General features: G+C 50.8%; 2 protein-coding genes across 7 annotated transcripts; both read left to right on the forward strand.

Annotated features, from left to right (window-relative positions):
* The first annotated feature begins 21 nt into the window (after positions 1-21).
* Positions 22-11860, forward strand: si:ch211-243j20.2 (uridine-cytidine kinase-like 1). 5 transcript variants are annotated; one of them, XM_053880390.1, is made up of 15 exons: positions 22-164; positions 1046-1254; positions 4131-4237; positions 4316-4486; positions 5925-5996; positions 7345-7534; positions 8046-8107; positions 8686-8702; positions 10255-10353; positions 10425-10518; positions 10580-10642; positions 10713-10835; positions 10898-11005; positions 11067-11223; positions 11715-11860. In XM_053880390.1, the coding sequence occupies exons 1-15, from the start codon at positions 79-81 to the stop codon at positions 11789-11791; spliced, it is 1635 nt and encodes a 544-aa protein (XP_053736365.1). In that variant the 5' UTR covers positions 22-78; the 3' UTR covers positions 11792-11860. The 5 variants fall into 5 exon arrangements, with proteins under 5 accessions (XP_053736365.1, XP_053736364.1, XP_053736363.1 ...); XM_053880389.1 differs by lacking the exon at positions 8686-8702 and adding an exon at positions 9408-9427; XM_053880388.1 differs by lacking the exon at positions 11715-11860 and having other exon boundaries at positions 11067-11363.
* Positions 11143-20251, forward strand: mpv17 (mitochondrial inner membrane protein MPV17). Of its 2 annotated transcripts, none has more exons than XM_053880399.1 (9): positions 11143-11223; positions 13049-13108; positions 13616-13697; positions 15053-15168; positions 16170-16262; positions 17263-17358; positions 19208-19240; positions 19306-19358; positions 19877-20251. In XM_053880399.1, exons 3-9 carry the CDS (start codon positions 13625-13627, stop codon positions 19944-19946), a joined length of 534 nt encoding a protein of 177 aa, XP_053736374.1. In that variant the 5' UTR covers positions 11143-11223; positions 13049-13108; positions 13616-13624; the 3' UTR covers positions 19947-20251. The 2 variants fall into 2 exon arrangements, with proteins under 2 accessions (XP_053736374.1, XP_053736373.1); XM_053880398.1 differs by lacking the exon at positions 11143-11223 and adding an exon at positions 12837-12933 and having other exon boundaries at positions 19877-20250.
* The last annotated feature ends 24 nt before the right edge of the window (positions 20252-20275 follow it).

A 20275-nucleotide genomic window follows, 5' to 3' on the forward strand; every position in this document is an offset into this window, starting at 1 on the left:
TGTGAACGCAGCACCGCGTCACGCCCTCTGACGTCATGACGCTCGCCGTGTTTGTTTTCCGCGCCGCTGCGGTTCGACATGGAAGCCTCCAGCGCGGAGCGAAATGCAGACAAGCGGCCCGACAACGGCGCCGAGACGGAGCGGTCCGTCTCCAGATCCGACAGGTACTGAGTGTTGCTCCCGCCGGTGCTGCCGTGTCACGCCGCGCCGCTGGGAGGGCCAGAATGTGAGGAGAGGCAGGTTGCTACTGCGGCTAGCTGGTTAGCTCCGGTTAGCATCGCTTCACATAAACACAACACAAAAGCGACTGGTGTTTTCCCTTCTTCCCTCCGTCACCTGCTCTGACACTTGCTGTCGGTCCTTCGCTTTTTCTTGTGTAATGAACGAAGAATCACGCCGTCTCTTTTATAGTCATCGTTTTGAGGCTTCATTTCAGTAACTATCGCGCTTATGAATCGAATCCAAATGCATTCGTGTGGTCGGCGAACCTCGGTGTACTACCGGCGTGTTTCTTGCATCACATGCTAATGTTCGCCTCGGCTTGAACACGTGAAGAAGCTTATTGCGCAACTAATGTTCTCATGTCACTTATGATCGCGTGCTCTTCGCACCAAAAGCACTACGTGTCTGTGAGGGCCGGCCAGGGGGAGACGTTGCCAAGTGATGAGGCCTTACTCATGCGAGCCCCCTCAGTCCTGTCGTGCTGCAGCCACGGGCATCGGTGTGTTTTCCTGGGGAGGCTCGAAGAGTTCACCTCACCTCCCCCTCAACAGCACCGACAGTAAGAGGTGTGGAGGACTCGGGGGGGAGTCAGGAGGAGCTGCTCTTTCTCCGTCCTCCACACAACATCTGCAGGAAGTGGGTTTCCACTCCAGTCTTGGCGTTGACTCTCGCTTCCTTGCTGATGGTGATTTAAATGCCGTTGCTGGGGCAGCAGCAGGGTGGACTCTGAGCTAACAGGCATCTCTGATGGTCCCTGTAAAGAAGCATGACGTGAACCTCACGCAGTGATTTTGTTCAAGTTTCTTCTGTGTCTCTGGCGCAGTGGGAGTGGAGAGGATTCACTGGACGGCCTTTCCAGCCATGTCCCGTGTTGCCCTCTGACCCCTTCACTGACCCCACGCAAACGAACCACCAGCCAGTCGAAGACGGAACCGCCGCTGCTGCGGACCAACAAGAGGACCATCTACACAGCCGGCAGGCCTCCGTGGTACAATGTGACCGGGACCACCTTCAAAGAGGCCTTTGTTATCGGTGAGTGGATGCTACATCCTCTGAGCGATCTGAGGCAGGGCTCTCACACGCTTGCAATTCTGCGACCGGCCACCGGGTGTCCAGTTTTGGCCCCAACAGGAGTGTCCCTCAGCCAGCTTGAAGTCAGAAGTACATCCCTATCCTGTACGCAGCAGACACGTCTGCTGTTTTGATGCTTCAGTGGTGGCTGTTGCTACTGTAGCACTGGTGCTCATGACTCCAGTGTCCATCAATGCTCCTCATTCCAAGCCACTCTTGCTTTGTGCATTGCTGGCTGGCCAGGTCACCATGGCAACCATAATCAGATGAGGTGCTTCTGTCATCAGAACGCTGGGGTTATCGCTGAATGTGATGTCATCCTTCTGATTTATTCTTTCTCAAACTGATTGATGAACCTCATGTCTATTGTGAGGCCTAACTTTTGTCATAATTAGGGATGCTCTGATCAATCGGTCACTGATCATGATCGGCCGATTTCAGCCTAATTGGTGAATGCCGATCTCTACCTGTCACTCCCGATCACATCAACCCATCAGGTGCGACAGCCGGTGCTCTGATGAAGCAGCACCGGCTGTGATGCGTCCGCTCCTCCCTCCTCGCTGCTCACTGGGCTGCGGCGTGTCTGCTGTGGAGCTTCTTTCATTCTGTCATGTCAAGTTAGCATCCTGCAGCACATGCACGGGACAATGCTGCGCAGGGAAGCGCCTTCAAATGTAACACGCCATTCAAAGCTCCAGCACGTGACGGAGCACGGAGAGTTTTCTGGGCTCGTGAGAGCGCTGGTTCCCCAGCAGCTGTTAGTGCAACTAACACTTGGCAACACCCACCGCTCCCAGCGTGACGTTCGGAACAATAAGAAATAATCATTCATTTCACCGAGCTGGATGAGCAGCCTTTTTCTGGTGTGGAGGCAGAAATGACCGGATCCCTCACCGTTTTGGAGTCGGGTGCAGCGTTTGTCAGCCACCTGACTCTGAAACGTTTGAAAACATCCGGTGGAAACTTTCATAACTGCATTGCTCTCTGTCTCCAAGTCCTGCTACAAGTGGCCAGGATGGAACTATTTCACAGACACAGCACCGTCTCTAGAGACTCACCAAACTGTGATGTCATCAAATTATTCTTCTTTTGTCAGAATAGTTGCTGTGTTCTGCAAAGTTTTTTCTTCTATTTTTTGCTTCTTGAAGAGGGATATAAAATGTATCTGAATTAAAATGATTTATTGGTTCATGTTTTCACATCATGTACACAGAAGGTCTCATCATTTTGATCAAAAATCAATCTGGATGCCCCCTGGACGCCTCCCTGGGGAGGTGTTCCGGGCATGTCCTAGCGGGAGGAGACCCCGGGGAAGACCCAGGACTGGCTGGAGAGATGATGTCTCCGCTCTGGCCTGGGAACGCCTCGGGATCCCCCGGGAGGAGCTGGAGGAGGTTTGTGTGGACCGGGAAGTTTGGGCTTCCCTGCTCCGAATGCTGCCTCCGCGACCCGACCCCGGATAAGCGGTAGAAGAAGGTGAATCAATCCATGTGATCGGTATCTGTGATCGGCTGCAAAAATCCATAGTCATGACATTGCAAACGTTGATCTGAGACTGAACTCGTCCGATGCATTTGCACATCAGATTGAGTGCATGAGGGTTGGCTTCAGAGGGCTGGATGGAAATGTGGTTCAGAACATGCGTGTGAGAACATTTTCCTCTGACCTATAATCCTGCAGTTTGCTGCCTCAAATGAAAATGTTCTGTGTCTGCAGCTGTTGCAGATCTGTTCAAAAGTGAGTCGCGGTTTCTCAGGACACGCAGTGACAGTGAAAAAACCAAGTCAGTCCCTGGTGTGGGTGGATTGACTTGGGAAAGCAGCAGCAGCAAGTCACTGAGGAGCGGAGTGAGACTCGACCCTGTGATTTATGAAACAACTGGCTGACTGCTGAGCTCAGCATGTCTGTGACTCGTGAGTGACTCGGCCTTCATTTGTTCTGATCCCAGCACAAACCGACTTAAAGACTTGACTGGAAATCATTAATTCCACTGAGGCAGCTCCGGAGGCTGTTTGTGTTGGCGCACGCACAGTGTTGGGGCTGGCTGTCGTCCCGCAGCAGCTCTCCTCTCTGTAACTTGTGAGGTCAGGTGAGGTGAGGTGAGGCAGGGCTCCACCTTTCCTCCGCCTGTCGAATCTCTTGAACACACACACACGTCATCAATCATCGTATTTTGGAGCTGAGCACGTTTTTCCAAGGGCTCCAAAAGATGAATAATTTTTTCAGAAGAACAATGTTGATATTATTTTAAAAGTATGAGGCTTCTGACTGATTTTCCAATCATTCATTCTAGACAGAAATTCTGGTTCAATTTGTGTATTGCTGATGAAAATTGAAATGAAAAGCACTTCAGGATTGTGTTCACGCTGAAGTTTAAGTTCAGATTCAACTCAAATTGAATCATTCTGGTGGCAAACATTGGTTAAGTCACAACTACAATAATAATGTATTTATTGCTGTTTATTTGAAATTGATTCATTTTAAATCGGCATCATTTATAATGAGTCTTTTTCACCAACAAGGCCTTCCATTTCCCTTGCATCATCTTGAATTTCCCCTCTCTGAGACTGAGGCCATCTAATATCCAACTAACACTCATGTATTAAGTGTTGAAACACTCTAAAACAGACACATAAACACACACCCTGTCAGCCATGCAAACAAAAACACTGCGGAATGTGGACACCGTTTTAATGATGAACCAAATGCACCACTCCTCCTCGTCTCCAAATCCTTGATCTCCACTGCTCTGAAACCCTCCAGCTGAAGCACTGCTTGTGAAGTGTGTTGCTTCCTTGTGCTCTAACCCGGGAGAATAAGACTGTGCTCCTGCGCAGGTCTGTGTGGAGGCAGCGCGTCCGGGAAAACCACGGTGGCCAACAAGATCATCGAAGCTCTGGATGTTCCCTGGGTGGTTCTGCTCTCCATGGACTCCTTCTACAAGGTACCTGGTGGCTCTGTCCGAGGTCAGAAACACACGAGTTGTGGATTCTCCTTTGTGAGTCCCTTGATGTATGTGAAGGTGCTGAACAAGGAGGAGCAGGAGCTGGCGGCCAGGAACGAGTACAACTTTGACCACCCGGATGCGTTCGACTTTGAGCTGCTGGTCACCGTCCTGAGGAAGCTGAAGAAAGGGAAGAGCATCAAAGTGCCGGTGTACGACTTCACCTCCCACTGCAGGCGCAAGGAGTGGGTGAGACGTGCAACACGCTCCCTGCGGACGCTGTTGGGGGAGGGTCACTCCGGGGGGCGTAACTCTGTGTTGCTGGTGACGAAGGATGTCACTGGTTCAACAATATTCACTTGTTTAGGATTACTACTGAGGTTTGAACTTGTGGGGACCACCGAAAATGCAAGGCTGTGTCCCATCTCCCCCCCTGACACTGGGCTCAGTGTGGTGTGTCCCACTCCTCCTCACTGGCCGTTCACCACTTGAAATGACATGGATGTTCAACAGTAGGTTTGGATTTCTTCTGAACAAACAACAGTGGGCTAGCATCCAGGCTAACGTTAGCATCCTCATACCTCTCACACATCTATCGCCGCAACATAGGCTCCGCCCATTTCTTCTGAGAAAAGCGCCGATGCAAGAGGTTGCAAAAACGTCTCCAACACTGGATATGAAGGAGACAAAACACAGCCAATGACACGCTGTCTTTACGCGTGACGTCATCAGGTGTGGTCCCAATTCTGAGGGACGTCAGTCACTTCACTTGGTGGTCGGAGGGAGCTTCAAGGTGGAGGGCGCTCACAACCAAGTGCTGCTGTTAGAGGGAGGAGTGGGACACAGCCCGAGTCCTCGCAAGGATCGCACACAGACGCAGGAATAGACCCACAAGGTTGCAGCCTGGAGAAAGTGTGTTTGTCCTCTCCTAATGAAATATCAGTCCCAGTCCTGTGATGCTCTGGATCTGGAACCCCCGAACGCCACTCCCCCCCTGCTGCCGCCGCCACCGTCCTCTGCTCCTGTGGCTTAAATAATGAACTGCTGATCTCTCCCGGAGGAGTCTCGAGTGAGTGGGCCGCCGCTCAATGAGATCCCACCTAATGAGGTCATTCTTAAAGCGTTAGTGTCCGGGACACGTTTGTCCCCCGAGTTTTCTCCCAGCAACAAGTCTGCGTGGAATCAATCAGGCCGTGTTGCTCTCTGACAGCTGCTCTCTGTTTCCGTGTCGTGTAATTTCATGGCTGAGCGCCGCGGCCGTGCACGGACGGCGGGAGAGTCCAGACCGCAGCAGTGGTTCCAGAGAGGGCGTGTGGTTTCAGTCAGGACGGGCCCAGCGTCCGTGCCGTGGTCCGCCGCTCCTGCTGGGGTTAATAGCTTCTGACTTCAATTAAAACTGTGATTGAAGAGTGGCAGACGAGGTGCTGTGGACTTGGAAGCTTCTTGTCCACCTAGATGAGGAGCTTTGCTGGGGTCTTGCTCCTGTTCTGGAAGGTTCTGAAGACGGGAAGTGGCTCGGCCACACCAGCTCATTTGTGTTCTGCTGCTGACTGAGACCCTCGGAGGGAGTCAGGTGGAGCAGATCTGACTCCATGTGCAGCCTGTGTCCGGTCTGGTGTCAGCTGCCGGCTCCAGTGTGTGCACACATCCAGAGGTCAGACTTCCTCACACCACTTTCCTCTTCCAGAAAATAGTCTACGGCGCCAACGTGGTCATATTCGAGGGAATTCTGGCGTTTGCAAACAAAGAACTACTCAAGGTGAGAATGAGAACTAAACCTTGACTGCTTTAAATACTGGCTTTAACTTTGATGTCTTTGGAAAGTTCAAAGGTCACCCCCACCTCTTTCCTGACAAACCACCCCCAAACCCTCCTGACTGTGTTTCTGTGGTACACAACTCCGCACAACAGTGTTTGAGCAGGCCTCCTCCTGGTGGTTGGCAACTAAAACACCACATGGATTGGGGTCTGGTGAGCGGAAGAAAGTGGGGATGACGTCAGCTAGTCTGGACCATTTGTTCTGGCCTGTTTGTCTACTTTGTGAGTTAAGTTGTTGTTGTTGTCATACTTGTATGTCTGCACTAACTCTGGCCTCACTAAGTGGAGCGTGACAGCAGAACCATGGTGCAGGACAGACTCTTGCATGAGGACTGGTCCGTCTGTATCGTGAGTTACGTCCGGGGAACGTCTCTGTCCAGAGGCTCCATGAGTATTGTATGTTGGAGCGGCTCGTTTTTTCTGACTGATCACTGCGTAAGTGTTGAAATGAAATGAATTAAGAGTCCATTTTATCGCAGTTTATGCTCCCGTGTATTTCTCATTAAAATCACAAGCGTGCGTTTTAAATAAAGAATGGAGCCGATACATCAGCCGGAAATTAATGATCACACTTTCATCACACGGTTGTGATGGGTCTGAGAAAATCCATGCGGCAGTGTTCTGTGTGTGTGCGTGTGAGTGCTGGACCGTGGCGATAAGACGCGCCAGCTCCCCGGGGACTCAACCCTGGCTCTGTTAATAACCGCTGTTGTCCACAGTGATTCATGTGTCCATCCTGGGAGCGGGAGTCGATGACTGCTGTAAATCTGATATGTTAATGAAGAGCTGCGCCGCCGTCTGTGGAAATATATCCCTGAAGATAAGAGCCGACCGATCCGGGGTGTGAGTGTGTGCAGTGTGTATAGTGTAGCTGGGAACCGGGGGCCAGGGTCCCGTGTTGACGTCCTGTTCCAACTGATAATGGCGAGTGTCGTTTCTCTTCATCGTCCTCTCATCTTTGGCGACATCTCACTGCTGGTCACCGTCTGATTTATGCCGACATGAACAGCCAGCTCATTGTGGACCTGAGTTATACCCGGGCACCTGCTCTAAATCAGCTCACGCGCGGGACGCCTCCCTGTGCGCCGCTCCTCCTGTGTTGTGATGCGCCGTCATTGATTTTTCTTGGTTTTGCTGACTTGAAGCTCGGTGTAATGGAGCCTGTTGGACTGCGGGTTCTGTCTCAGTGGCCTGAGTCCGGCTCTTAATTGTTATTACTCAGCAGGGTTGGAGTAGTGAATCAAACATGGAGGTGAAGGGATGAACCTGTGTTTGCCTTCTGTTCCCAGCTGCTGGACATGAAGGTGTTTGTGGACACCGACTCGGACATCCGTCTCATACGAAGGTTGAAGAGAGACGTCGCCCACCGTGGGCGGGACATCGGCGGCATCATCAAGCAGTACAACAAGTTTGTCAAGCCCGCCTTTGAGCAGTACATCGAGCCGACAGTGCAGGTGGCCGACATCGTGGTGCCCAGAGGTCAGTGGAGGTCGTTGCCCAACACTCATGAGTTCCCACTGAACGCGTCTGCGTCACAGCTGCGCAGCTGATGAGCAGAGTTTCGACCTGGCGTAATCGACGGGAAGCCGGATGAAAAGTGAAAAGTGAAGAAGTGGTTTTCAAATTAAAGCCACCACACACTTGGTTCTTTGAAAAAATCTCAAGGCTCACCACTGAAGGAACCTCGGCCAAATGTGCTTAGTCGAAACTCCTGCAGAAAATCCCTTTTCACTTGTGAAATTGTAGCTACTGACACTCAATATTTGTTGTGGAGTTATTTGCAGAAATGAATTTCAGAAAATGTATTTGTTTAAAATGTCTCCAGAAAGGGGCGGACAATGTGGCAAAATATATCAGGATTTATTTATTTGCCTTAAATAACAGTTTTGATTTTATCACATTATTGTGGTTTGGAGAGTTTACAGACAAACCCCTTACATTCTTTGCCTCAAATAGCTTCACACCAACATTTATCTCCCTCTGTTTGCAGGAGGAGACAACTTTGTGGCGCTGGATCTGATCGTGCAGCACGTTCACAGTCAGCTGGAGAAGGTAAGACTTCTGCAGTGTGTTGTGCAATGGCAGAACCGTAGGCAACACTGTCGATGGTGGGTGTCTTCCGGGGGCACTCCAGGTCGGCTGGGTGTTGTTCTGATAAGCACGGCTCCTGTTGACCTTGGTCTCTCACCGGAGCTGACTGTGTGAACACGACCTGTCTGTCACTAAACCAAACAAGAGGGTTGCTCCAGAGGTGACATCATGTCTGGAACCTGTCCTCTCACCTCATGTCCGCCTTAAATTGATCCTGGGAAAGTTAGTTTGAGCAAGAAATCATTTCCCCAGAGCCTCTCTGCCGTCGTTTCTCCTCGAGTCCATGAAGGTTGCAGAGCTGGAGGCCACTGCAGGTGGCTCCCACCTAATGAACAGAAGCAGGTCTGCTGAAGTGCCACGTGATGACTGTGAAGCAAACGTCATTCCTGTGATTGTGTGTTCTCACCTTTGTTCTCTTCTGTTCCTCACTGCTTGAACACACACACACACACGCACGTTGCTGTGCCTGCGTGTCTCCTTGTGCGTGCACGACCCCCACCCTGCCCCCTGCCTGGCTGAATGCTGTCCTCCCATTCCAGCGTGAGATCAATGTGAGGTACGGACGGTTTGGGCTTATTTCACCTCTGTCCCTTTGTTTCCCTCCCTACTCTGTCATCACGCTCCCGCTCGACCCATGTCCTCCACCCTTCCTCATTACCTTCGGATGCTGTTGCAGTGGTGCGGATCACATGATCAGAGGCAAAGAACTATGTCATAGTTCATGATTCCACATCAAACACCATGACAGACCGTCCGGTCAGAGCACACAGAACTTCAGTGAAGAAGCATAAGCATTTTATTGGAGCCTTCCTCATCATCATCATCATCACCACCTACCTTTATCTGCTTGTTTCATAGGGTCTTCTTTAGTTCTTTCCTTTGGAAGGCAGCGGTCGGAACTGTCCTCAGCTGTGCTCCTCACAGCTCACGTGTTCCTCCGCTGCCTTCAGGCGCTAGTTTGTGCACTAAATACACAAGTGTGGCACACAGCAGTCAGGCTTCTGCTTCTGGATGTGACGGAAAACCACAAAAGGAGCCTGTCGCCGGCTTGAATTGTTTCTCACAGGAGATACGAGGCCCCACTTCTTCTGCTGCGCCGTTACACACAGGTTGTGTTAACGCTCCGCTGAGTTTCCTCCTGAAACCTTCTTGTCTCTGCGTGAACGTCAAAGCTGCAACATGTTGCTCTGCTCTTTTTCTCTCTCTCTCCCTCATTCACTCCCTCACTCACATCATTTCCTTTTTCCCACCGCTGAACCAGAGGAAGCTGCGCTGGGACATGTGAGGCTCCACTTTTACCCGCCCATCATTTCAGCGCACCTCAGTTTTGGCTGCCTCTCTGTGCTGCTCTTGTCGCAGTGTTGGTATTGATGTGAAGCATGTTGGTCCTAGCTGCAGTCAGGTGAAGTGACCCTCTTCACTCTGATGCCTCAGACACCTCCTCCTCCTCCTCATGTGAGGGATCCCCTGTCGTGCTGCTCAGGACTGATGAAGGGGAAGCCAGTTCTGTCGTGGCCCTCACCTCAGCAAGCTGCCACTGTAGCAAAGCCCTGTCTTTACTCTTCCCACCCGCACCGCAGTATGTTTCAGAGCTTCCACGGCAGGTGCATGTCTCCAAGTGCACGCTGAAGCTAAGGCCTGCTGGAGCGGCATGACTTGCTTCTCTGAGGCGAATATTTCCTCCTTCAGTTAAAGCAGCACTTCTCTGTGGAACCATCCATCGAGGCTCCCACCACTCCGACCTCTGACCTTGATCCAGCAAGGTCCTGGTTTCCTCTTTCTTTAGGTCCTTTAGCACCATCTCTACCTCAACACAGTCCAACCCCAGACCCGGTCACCCAGGCCCGACCGGACTGGACACTGTAAGTCTAATGGAGCTGAGGTCTGGTTTCCATGACGACACAGTTTCATCTGTGTCAGTCGCTCAGTGCTGCTGTGACTTGAAGGAGAATATTCTGGAGCCGTTTGGTTCCTGTCTCCTGCCTCGCCCTGCTTCTGGCAGCCTCCTGTTGGAGAAGCTGGTCGTCAGCGCCCCCTGCTGGTGAAAGACCAGAGCAGCGTGTTGGTGTGGACGTCAGCAGCGTCATGCTTTGTTTTGTCGACCCCAGATCAGCGCTGGCCTCGGCCCACCAGGGGCAGCCGTTACCCACGACCCTCAGCGTGATGGAGAGCACGCCGCAGGTCCGGGGCATGCACACCATCATCAGGTCAGTGATGATGGCGGGGGGGTGTTGGTCCGAGCGCGGCGCCGTCTCACCTGCCTCGTGTTGGTGCGCAGGAACAAGGAGACCAACCGCGATGAGTTCATCTTCTACTCCAAGAGATTAATGCGGCTGCTGATCGAACACGCCCTCTCCTTCCTGCCGCTCAAGGTGGACAGCACTTGGCGAGTCTCTGAACCTCTGGCTGCGTTTCATCCTCTTCTGCTTCCAGCCCGTCTCCGTGGAGACGCCGCAGGGTGGCATCTACCAGGGCCGGCGGCTGAGCGGTAAAAGAGTAAGGCCACCGCTCCGGCTTCAGCTGCCTTCTTCAGGGCTCTGCCTCTAGAGCTCCGCCCTCTCTGCAGATCACAGGTGTGTCCATCCTGAGGGCAGGAGAGACCATGGAGCAGGCTCTGACGGCCGTCTGTAAAGACATCCGCCTGGGGAAGATCCTCATCCAGACCAACCACGACACCGGAGAGCCAGAGGTGAGACGGCACCCGGCCAACCGCTCAGTCCAGGTTTGCGCTGAAACTCGGCTCTTCTCCAGCTTCACTACCTCCGTCTGCCTAAAGAGATCAGTGAGGACTACGTGATCCTGATGGACAGCACCGTGTCCACAGGAGCAGCCGCGCTCATGGCGGTCAGAGTCCTGCTGGTAGGTCTGCACGTGCGAGCCGTACGGTCCCACCCGCTCTGCTCACCCTCCGCCTGCGCAGGACCACGACGTGGCCGAGGACAAGATCTTCCTGCTCTCCCTGCTCATGGCAGAGATGGGCGTCCACTCGGTGGCCTACGCCTTCCCCAAGGTGCGGATCATCACCACCGCGGTGGACAAGGAGGTCAACGACCAGTTCCACATCATCCCAGGCATCGGTGAGTCCGTCTGTGCTCAGTTTCAGAGCTTGAACATGAGCTGCTCTAGTCACCGTGACGGGTGTGAGGCCGGTCTCAGAGCAGCTCATGGTGCTTGCATGTTTTATGTCTATTTCTCAATTTAAAGTTTTCTGAGATCTTCATTTTTGCTTTTTGCTCTGAAAGTTCACACCAAATATAATGATTATTACTTGTAGTCTGGTTTTTCTCATCTTTATGGCACCTTCTCCTGCAACTCTCCAAACAGAAATGTAGGTTTCATTTTTGATTCCATCCAACTGTGATGTTAAAGGTCATGGTTTTATTGGTTGAACGGCTTCACCTTGTCCTGCGCTGCGTCAGATGTGGGACCTGCTCATGTGTTGCTTCTTCAGTGTTATGCCGGTGACCTTCAGGTGTAGCTCACTCAGCGATGATCTTCTGAGGTTGTGGTGTCGCTTCCTCCTGCGACACCTGCTCCTCCTCGTCTCATATTCCGTCTCTGGCTGAAGGTAATTTTGGGGATCGATACTTTGGCACGGACGCGCCTTCAGACTGGTGCGAGAGCGATGAAGGGATGGACTTCTGAAGACCAGCCTGGCCAGGAGACTGGCCGACGTCCCCGCGGCTCTCACTCGCTCTGGACCCTCTCACAGAGACGCTGTCTCTCTCTCTCTCTCGCTCGCTGCTGCTCCGCCACCAAAACGTAGTCCTGAAGAAAGCTTGACGCCGACCACACTTTTCAGTTCGTCTGCTTCGTCAGGACTTTGCACTTTTGCTTCTTTTTTTGTAAAGAAATGAATTCAATAATGTTGTCGTCGTCTGTTACCATAGCAACACTGGCAAAAACAAAAAGGCGCTGTTTTAACAACAAAATCCAGTCCTTCCTCACCATTGAATGTTTATTTCAATAAATATGGAGGAGTAGAGGTGAGGAAGCTGGCGTACAGGAACATTGTGGGAAAACACAAGGACAGTGATTTTTGGGGAACAAAGAGCCGAACTCATGCAGACTGTGGAGTAACTGCTGTACAATAATGGGCTCCTTCTTATTCAGGTTTAAAGGTGAATGAAACGGTTCATTCAAACACGGAAGCAGCGACTTTAATTCACCGTTCCAGACCAAACTGCTGTGTGTATTGTTCCACGATTCTTTACCTCATCAGCTCAGTGAATCAACAACCGTCATCAGTGTGACGTTCCAGGCTCCAGTTTTTCTCCGTTGGTGAAGTCAGTGTGACGCAGCTCTGCAGTTACCAGCAGACAAAGCTACATTTACACGTTGCATTTGACAACGATTGGTTCCGTTAGTGCTTCAGCCATGTTCCTCGACCATTGTGAGTTATTGTTGTTTACAGTGAGGACGAGCTGATCCATGAAGCGCGTGTCTCAATACGACATCTCGATCAGACTGCAGATCCACACAAAGCACTTGCTGGACAATGACAACACGATCTACCGTGTCAAGCTGTGAAGCATTTGCGTCTTAGGTGCGGCCAATTTGTTTTGTGTTTACATTAATAAAACTTCCAAATAGCAGTTCGTACGTTTGTGCTTGGATTTTCCGTTGTTTTCCATGAAGATTGACGTCTCATGTTCATGATGCAATTACCCGAGTGTCCAGTGGGAGGCGGTCACTTGTGCGGACACATTTATACTGGCGGAAGTGACGGACCTGAAGCCGCTGGTGCGTTCACTTGCTCTTGGGGAGCTGGTTATCATTCAGACTTGGTAAGTTTGTGTTGAGCCGGGCTGTTCGGCGTGTTTAAAAGTCGACGTCTGCCTTTATTCCGCTGCTTTTGGCATCTCCTGTGTGGTAACCTAACTGTTGTTACATTCGCTGCAGCGTTCCTGATATCTGTCGTGCTAGCGTCCTTGAACGCACCAGCTCCATTCACTTGAGAAGGTAAGCTGCGTAAAAACATCACGAATTCAAATATCGACGGTTATTCATCGTTCACATTTGTCATCTGGAATATTTTCTGTCACTGTGGAGTTTCATAGACCCGCGAAATTGTATTTAAAAATGCGTGAAGCTGAACTGAATTTGAAAAATAATAAAAAGTGTAAAATAAGTTGCAGGGCTGACGGGTAATGGTTTGTTTTGTTCGGTGATGGTCGGTGTCTCTGAGCTTCAAACTAGGCTGGAGATGAGCTTCGTACACTCCATCAAGTATGTGACCATCAGTGCTCTTAGAGCGGGAGTCACGAGAAACACGACGCCACTTGTTAACCTCCATTTGAGTCACATTGTCAGGCGGCTTCCAACTTCTCTGAAGTTCCGACTCCAAACCAGCGGTTCTGGTACAGATGACTCAGTACCGACACACGCACCTGCACCTGCCTGGCGGGTTTAAACCCAGACAAAACTTGACTACGTCAGTTCAGGAGTCGTTTGTGTGTGTGTGTGCAGGGGGTGAGAATGGCGAACCTGTGGAGAACATACCAGGCCCTGATGACCAAATACCCCTGGACGGTGCAGATCGTAACAGCAGGTGGGAACATTCGATCACGGTTTCGGGGTCACCCACATCTGCAGGTCAACGTTCATCAGGGAGCAACTATGTCATGGACCTTTGGGTGTAGATTCAGTGTCAACATTGCAGATGAACTTTGAGCTCTTGAAGAACCATTTCAACTTCCAGCCGCTTGTATCCATTTGAAACACTAACTTTGAGAGTGAGCAGCCAGAAGTGATCGAACCCAACATACCCGGGTTCTGTCTCCGTCATGAGCTGATAATGAGACGCTCGCATTCCGTTTAGAAACTTCTCCTCTGCTGGATGTGATGGTGTCGATCACACATTGTGACATGATCTCTGAGCCCCTCGTGTATTGTGTTCATCGCCTTGGTGAAGCATGACTTTGACTGTTGCTATTTTCTTCTCTACTTCCACTGATGCTGGAGCGTTTCAAGCTCTCCTTCGTGCCCTTAGCTTTCAGCTGAGTCCATCAAAAGACCTTCCCCCGTCCATCAAATAGCGCCTGGTCTTTCTCTCTCTCGTTCTCCACTGATTGTGTTTGTGCTTTGCTGCCGACTTCTGCTTGTGTGGGGCCGGTGAGGGAATCACATGTAGGTGAGGTCTGATGAAACATTAGGTGGAGAGTGGACGGATGATTCCCAGTGAACACAAACACAGCGTCTTCTTCGTGGAGGAAGGAAACAGAAGGAAAAAAGACTGTTCCCACTGCAGTGTTGTTGGTCCAGACTTTACTGTTGAATTCTTTTCATTTTTCTTGCCTTTTTATCATGTATTATTTCCAATGTGAGTAGGGTTTGTGTGTAAGCTTTCAGGATAACTGGTTGCTGTAGATGTTTCAGTTTACTGGATACATATGTTATTTATTTATATATTTATTGTCTTTTTTTTTTTTTTCAAAAAGCATCTGTTGTAGGTTTGACCCGGCAGTTTTCCATTTTTAATTTTGGCCGACGTTTAAGAGCCGCAGTGCCTTGTAGTACCAGAGTTTTAACACTAGATGGAGGCAAAGAAGAAAAAAAACACGACTTACTAGCAAGGCGATAAGACGAAGTAATTTGAGGTTTAAACATTGATTTTCACGTCTTTCGAATAAAAATATAAATTAGGTGACTTTTGTTTTTCCCTTTAAACGTTGAGCACCAACAGACGGCGGGCCTCCTGTAACCTCCGTCTTTTCTAACTTTACACAGCGCGTGCTAGCTTTGTGTCCAGGTGACCCGGAAGCTGCGCTGCTCAGGTGCCAGTGACATTTGCCGCGCGCGCACGCGTGGCATTTCAGGGAAAGGTCGCGTCTCGCCGAGCCCGGTTGGCTCGCTCCACTGTCACTAGCTCTCACTGTTCTCTGTCGCGTTTGCTCTGGACCGCAGGTTCCCTAGTCGGTGTCGGTGACGTCATCTCCCAGCAGCTGATCGAGCGGCGAGGACTCGCGCAGCACAACGCTCCGAGGACGCTCAAGATGATGAGCATCGGCTTCTTCTTCGTGGTGAGCTGCAGAGCGAGTGTCGAACCGTCAGTGAGCCGCCGTCTTCACGCGCACGTGCCTTCACTTTCACTGGAGTTTCAACCGAGTCAGTGGCCCGACAACAGCAAGCCATGTGTCCGTGTCTGTCACAATTTACCTCGTTTCATTCAAGACATGCTTATTTTTAACCAAGAAAAGACATGGTAGCAGTCACCTGCGCAATTGTAATGCAATATATATAGTTCTTTTTCAAATGATTTACATCAAAACGATCATCTGAATTAGTCTTTTGTTCTCTTAAACCCGTCATGTTTGATCCAAAATCAGCTATGATTATTCCGTAATATTAATATTATATCTAAGTGCCATATTTGTATCGTAGAAAACATTGAGTTCTCAACTGCAACTATCCCTGCCATGTGTCATTTAGGAATGATTCTACGGATTGTCTCGTGCCAGTGGTCGTATGTTGGAAGGCTGAGTGGAACGGCGCTCTCGGCGCTGCTCAGGTTTCGTGTGGCGGCTTGACAGTTGTTTAGCTGCGGAGCGCCGCGCCTCTGTTGTGCAGCCGGTGGAAGGAGGACATGAACACAACCGTCCAACAATCCGTTTCTAAACACGGCGGCGTGACGACAAGCCGCCGCTCTCGCGCGTCTTTGTGTCTTCTCTTTCACACGCCGTTTATTTCTGTCTCTAATCGTCTTATGACACACACGTGTCAAGTCTTCATGCTTTGTGGGGACATTTTCACGGCTCACCTGAACCAAACTGGAGCCCAGTTATTTTCAAGTCTTCATCCTCCATTTGAGGCTTGACCTTGTGGGGTCTGGCACAAATGTCCCCACAGGTGATGTGTGTCCAAGAGTTGGTCCCCACACGTCAAACTAAACCTGGTACAGACGCACGGTGATAAAATATCTCCACTAACGTTGAGTGAGTTTTGACGGAACGGCTCGACCGACATCACACAGCTGGTCGTAATGTTTGGGACAAGGTCACTAAAGGTCATCTGTGCTCCGAAGGGTCCGGTGATCGGGAGCTGGTACCGGGTCCTGGACCGACTGGTGGTGGGAGGAAGCAAGAGCGCTGCCGTGAAGAAGATGCTGGTGGACCAGGTGAGGGTCCCTGAACCAGCAACCTCTGTCTGTGAAGTGGCGGCATTCTTCTTCTTCTTCATCTTCTTCTTCTCTCTCTGCTCTTCTTCTCCTGCACTGTCTGTCTCTCTGCTCTTCTTCTCCTCCTCCTGCTCTGTCTGTCTCTCTGCTCTTCTTCTCCTCCTCCTGCTCTGTCTGTCTCTCTGCTCTTCTTCTCCTCCTCCTGCACTGTCTGTCTCTCTGCTCTCCTTCTCCTCCTCCTGCACTGTCTGTCTCTCTGCTCTTCTTCTCCTCCTCCTGCTCTGTCTGTCTCTCTGCTCTTCTTCTCCTCCTCCTGCACTGTCTGTCTCTCTGTTCTTCTTCTCCTCCTCCTGCACTGTCTGTCTCTCTGCTCTCCTTCTCCTCCTTCTGTCTCTCTGCTCTTCTTCTCCTCCTCCCGCTCTCTGTCTCTCTGCTCCTCTTCTCCTCCTCCTGCACTGTCTGTCTCTCTGCTCTTCTTCTCCTCCTTCTGTCTCTCTGCTCTTCTTCTTCTGACTCTTCTCTTTTGTTCCTCTGCTTCCCCCTCTTTTCTCCTGTCTTGCTCCTGACTTTGTCTTGCTGTTTGTCCTTCTTCTCTCCGTTCCCACTAATCCTATTCTTCTTCTGCCCTCCTCCTTTTCTAACTTCTTCCCTCTCTTCCTCATCATCTTGCTCTTCCTCCATCCTTTTCTCTCTTTTCCACTTCCTCTACCTTTGCATTTGATGGGCCTCATCCTCAGCTCTCATCTTCTCCCTCTTCTTTTCCCTCTCGCTTCCTGTCTTCATTCATGTTTCCCCCGTGACTGACGGCTTGTCAGACGCTCGCTGACAGCCGCTGCTCCGACTGTCGAGGGAACACGTCGACCTCCATGTTTCCACTGACAAACAAAGGGACGTTAACTGACAAACTCGCCGCTTGCTTTTCTCTGACGCTGCGGGCCTGCAGCGCCCCCTGTGGGCCGGGGGTGTCTGAGCTTTCAGCTGTGACTGGTCTCATCTGCAGCTGGGTTTCGCCCCGTGCTTCCTGGCCGCGTTCCTCTGCGCCTCCGGAGCGCTCAACGGCCTGACGCCGGAGCAGAACGTGGCCAAGCTCAAGCGGGTGAGTGACCGGCAGAGGGCGCCGCTGCAGCCCTCAGGCTCACGTTGCTCTTCTTCTCTCCCTTCTTCTGTCAGTCTTCTTTGTCAGTCTTCTATTACCTGCCATGACTCTGGTCCCCACACCCGCACTTGTCAGCGGCCAGTGCTGTGAGACACAGTTCCCCCGGGTCCCTCCTCATGACCCTCTGTTGAGCAGCTGCAGCTCAAGGCAGCTCAGCCGTCGCTCCACGGGGGGGTGCCCGTCCCACGGGGGGGTGGGGGCGCCCGTCCCACTTTCAAAACCAATTACTTAACTGCTTTTCTGAGACTGAGACTTATTGCACTTTTTTCTGGATTAGTTTTTTCACTCATTTTAACAATGGTTTGCTTTTGAGCATATGTAATTTCTTTACCTACATTTCAGAGTTTTATCCATTTTGCATTCATATTTTAAACCTTTTGTGGAAATGACAGCAGCTTTTAAAGGTGTGTTCAAGAGGCAGAGAGTTGTCTTTTTCCTTTCATGGTCAAATAGCTAGAAACAGTAAAAAAACCGAGCACATTATTTTACTTTACTCACTGGTCATATTTCAGCCCCCAGTTTTATTCTTAACCATATCTCAAATGACATTTTTTCATATTTATTTATTTTCTTGATTCATGTTTTCACCCTTTCATATTGCTCTGATTGTGAGTAGTGGTACTGAATGTTTCTGAACGTAATCTCACTCAGGTTACGGCTCTCTTTTTTGGTGCTGACGTGTGTTTATTTTCTGCATCTGTGACTGTGGTGGCTGGGTCCTGCTGAGCTGGTGTCTCAGTGTTTCAGTCTCCAGCCGCCGCTCAGCCAGTCTGTGAGCTCCAGATATTTCTGGATCTGTCGACTGGGACTGGAGCGGAAGCTGCGTGAGGGAGGAGCCGCGGCCCTGCAGTCGGACCCGCAGATGGCAGTCGGCGTGACCTTTCGTCGGCGCCCGTGTTTAAATGCCGAGCCTCTGTCCGCCTGTCGCTTCCTGGCAGCCGCGGCAGGGACCTTGTTTCGGGAGCTGACACTGGTGCTGCGCCGTGACTCATCTGTCCGGCGGCTGATCAATTATTTACCCAGGCGCAGGCCAGATCCACACATCTCATCACACGGCGGCCAGGAAACACGGCGCCAAGCAAACAGCCGCCCTCCCGCAGCGCCGTCACATGACGTCCCGGGGTCGGCGGAGGTCGCCGGAGCTGGCAGGAGTCTTGTTGGTCCATAATTACAAACGTGTTTCTGAGTCGGTGGCGAGACAAGCGGGATGTTGTTTTATAATGCCTGACCTTTGGAGCGACCTTCAGTGAGACGCCGCCACTGTTTGATTTCACCGTAACCCGCCGGTTCTTGGTCCTGGGAGGGGAAGGTCAGAGTTACGCGAGCGGAGAGTCAAACCCAGGCTGTCTGAGCGAGTGTCTGAGCGACTCCAGTCGGGATCAGGACCCGGGGTCAAGAGGTCACCGCGAGCCGACTCAAACAAGTTGAGAGTGGTCAGGGGAAAGTGTCTTGCTCAAGGACACCCGGGAGCTGGGATTGAACCAGCGACCCTGCAGACACAGGCCGGCTGCTCTTCTGGTCCTGATGAGTGGGATTAGGCCCCGCCTCCTCCGCGCTCATCAACGCCAGCGTCTCTAACTCTGCGCTCTAAACTGCCGACTCGGCTGGAGCCTCCTGCCGCCGGCTCATCCGTCACCGGGCGGATTTGGAGCGGCTCCTGCTCTGGATCTCCTCAGGTGTCTCAGCCGCTGCGTCCAAACTTCGGATCATTACCCAACTTTTCAAAGTGGTGTGAAGGTTGGACTCCCGGGTGGGTTCTGCTGCTGATGGATGTGACTCTCTCCTGCAGGACTACGCCGACGCTCTGGTCTCCAACTACTGCGTGAGTGCAACCTGCAGGTGGCCCCCCGCCCTCCCGCTGGTAACACACCTGTCTTTGTGCCGCAGCTCTGGCCGCCCGTGCAGATCGCCAACTTCTACTTCGTTCCTCTGCAGCACCGGTAGGCTGGCCAGGTCATGTGACTCGCCAGAGTTCCGCCTGCAACGTGACCTTCCTTTTGTTTGTTTGAATGATCATTTTGTTTTCATTTTTAAATGTTTTTTTTTTAATCCAGAAGTTTGAAATATTTTCCATTTTTCTTTTTCTTTTCATGCTTTTTTGTTTTTTTTTTTATGTGAAAACCTATTTTACAGTCAGCATTTTAGTTGTTTTAATTGATTTTTTATTTTCGATAAGTGTTAATATTTCCACCAGTGCAGATCTTTAAATTTTTATATACATGTATATACATATATTAACATCGTTTTTTTATGTAGTTCTTTTTTCAACCCCAATACTTTCTATTTCCCAGTGTTTTTTTATTGAATTGCGTGACTAAAAATACATGATTTCATTTACCTTACAATATTTTTTATGACTTTCATCTTTAAAAAAAAACTTCAACTGAAGCTTCTTTTGAGTCACTCTGTTGTCGTCTTTGAACAAACTGTCGATCAAGTTTCTCATCTGTTGCCGTAGACTGGCTGTGGTCCAGATCGTCGCCGTCATCTGGAACTCCTACCTGACCTGGAAGGCCAACAAGTTCTGATGATGGTGACGATGATGACGAGGATGATGAGGGTGGTGATGATGGTGATGAAGAAGAAGATGACGACGACAACGATGATGATGTTCCCGGGACTCTGATATTTTGGAGGTGTAAAAGTGACTCAGTCGTAAAGGTCGAGAGGAAAGTGCTCGTCCAGTCCCAGTGACACATTCACACTCGAAATGTCTCCCAAATCTCTCCACCTTTATTTATGGAGATGAAACACACACACAGTCGTTTGTAGACACTTGGAATAGGACCACTGGTTTGGTTCCATGAAGAACGTTTCATATTAAAATGTTGAAGTGTTGGCTCCGTCTGGCGCTCTG

Source organism: Synchiropus splendidus, chromosome 12, assembly GCF_027744825.2.
Source record: "Synchiropus splendidus isolate RoL2022-P1 chromosome 12, RoL_Sspl_1.0, whole genome shotgun sequence".
NCBI lineage: Eukaryota > Metazoa > Chordata > Actinopteri > Syngnathiformes > Callionymidae > Synchiropus > Synchiropus splendidus.

Bases quoted from the DNA above. Each gene is read 5' to 3' on its own strand.
- si:ch211-243j20.2 (XM_053880387.1), top strand. From the start codon at position 79: ATGGAAGCCTCCAGCGCGGAGCGAAATGCAGACAAGCGGCCCGACAAC. The intron at 7,535-8,045 runs GTCAGTGGAGGT...CTCTGTTTGCAG, and splicing joins CGACATCGTGGTGCCCAGAG to GAGGAGACAACTTTGTGGCG. The intron at 11,006-11,066 runs GTAGGTCTGCAC...CCGCCTGCGCAG, and splicing joins TGGCGGTCAGAGTCCTGCTG to GACCACGACGTGGCCGAGGA.
- mpv17 (XM_053880399.1), top strand. From the start codon at position 13,625: ATGGCGAACCTGTGGAGAACATACCAGGCCCTGATGACCAAATACCCC. The intron at 13,698-15,052 runs GTGGGAACATTC...TCTGGACCGCAG, and splicing joins GGTGCAGATCGTAACAGCAG to GTTCCCTAGTCGGTGTCGGT. The intron at 17,359-19,207 runs GTGAGTGACCGG...TCTCTCCTGCAG, and splicing joins ACGTGGCCAAGCTCAAGCGG to GACTACGCCGACGCTCTGGT.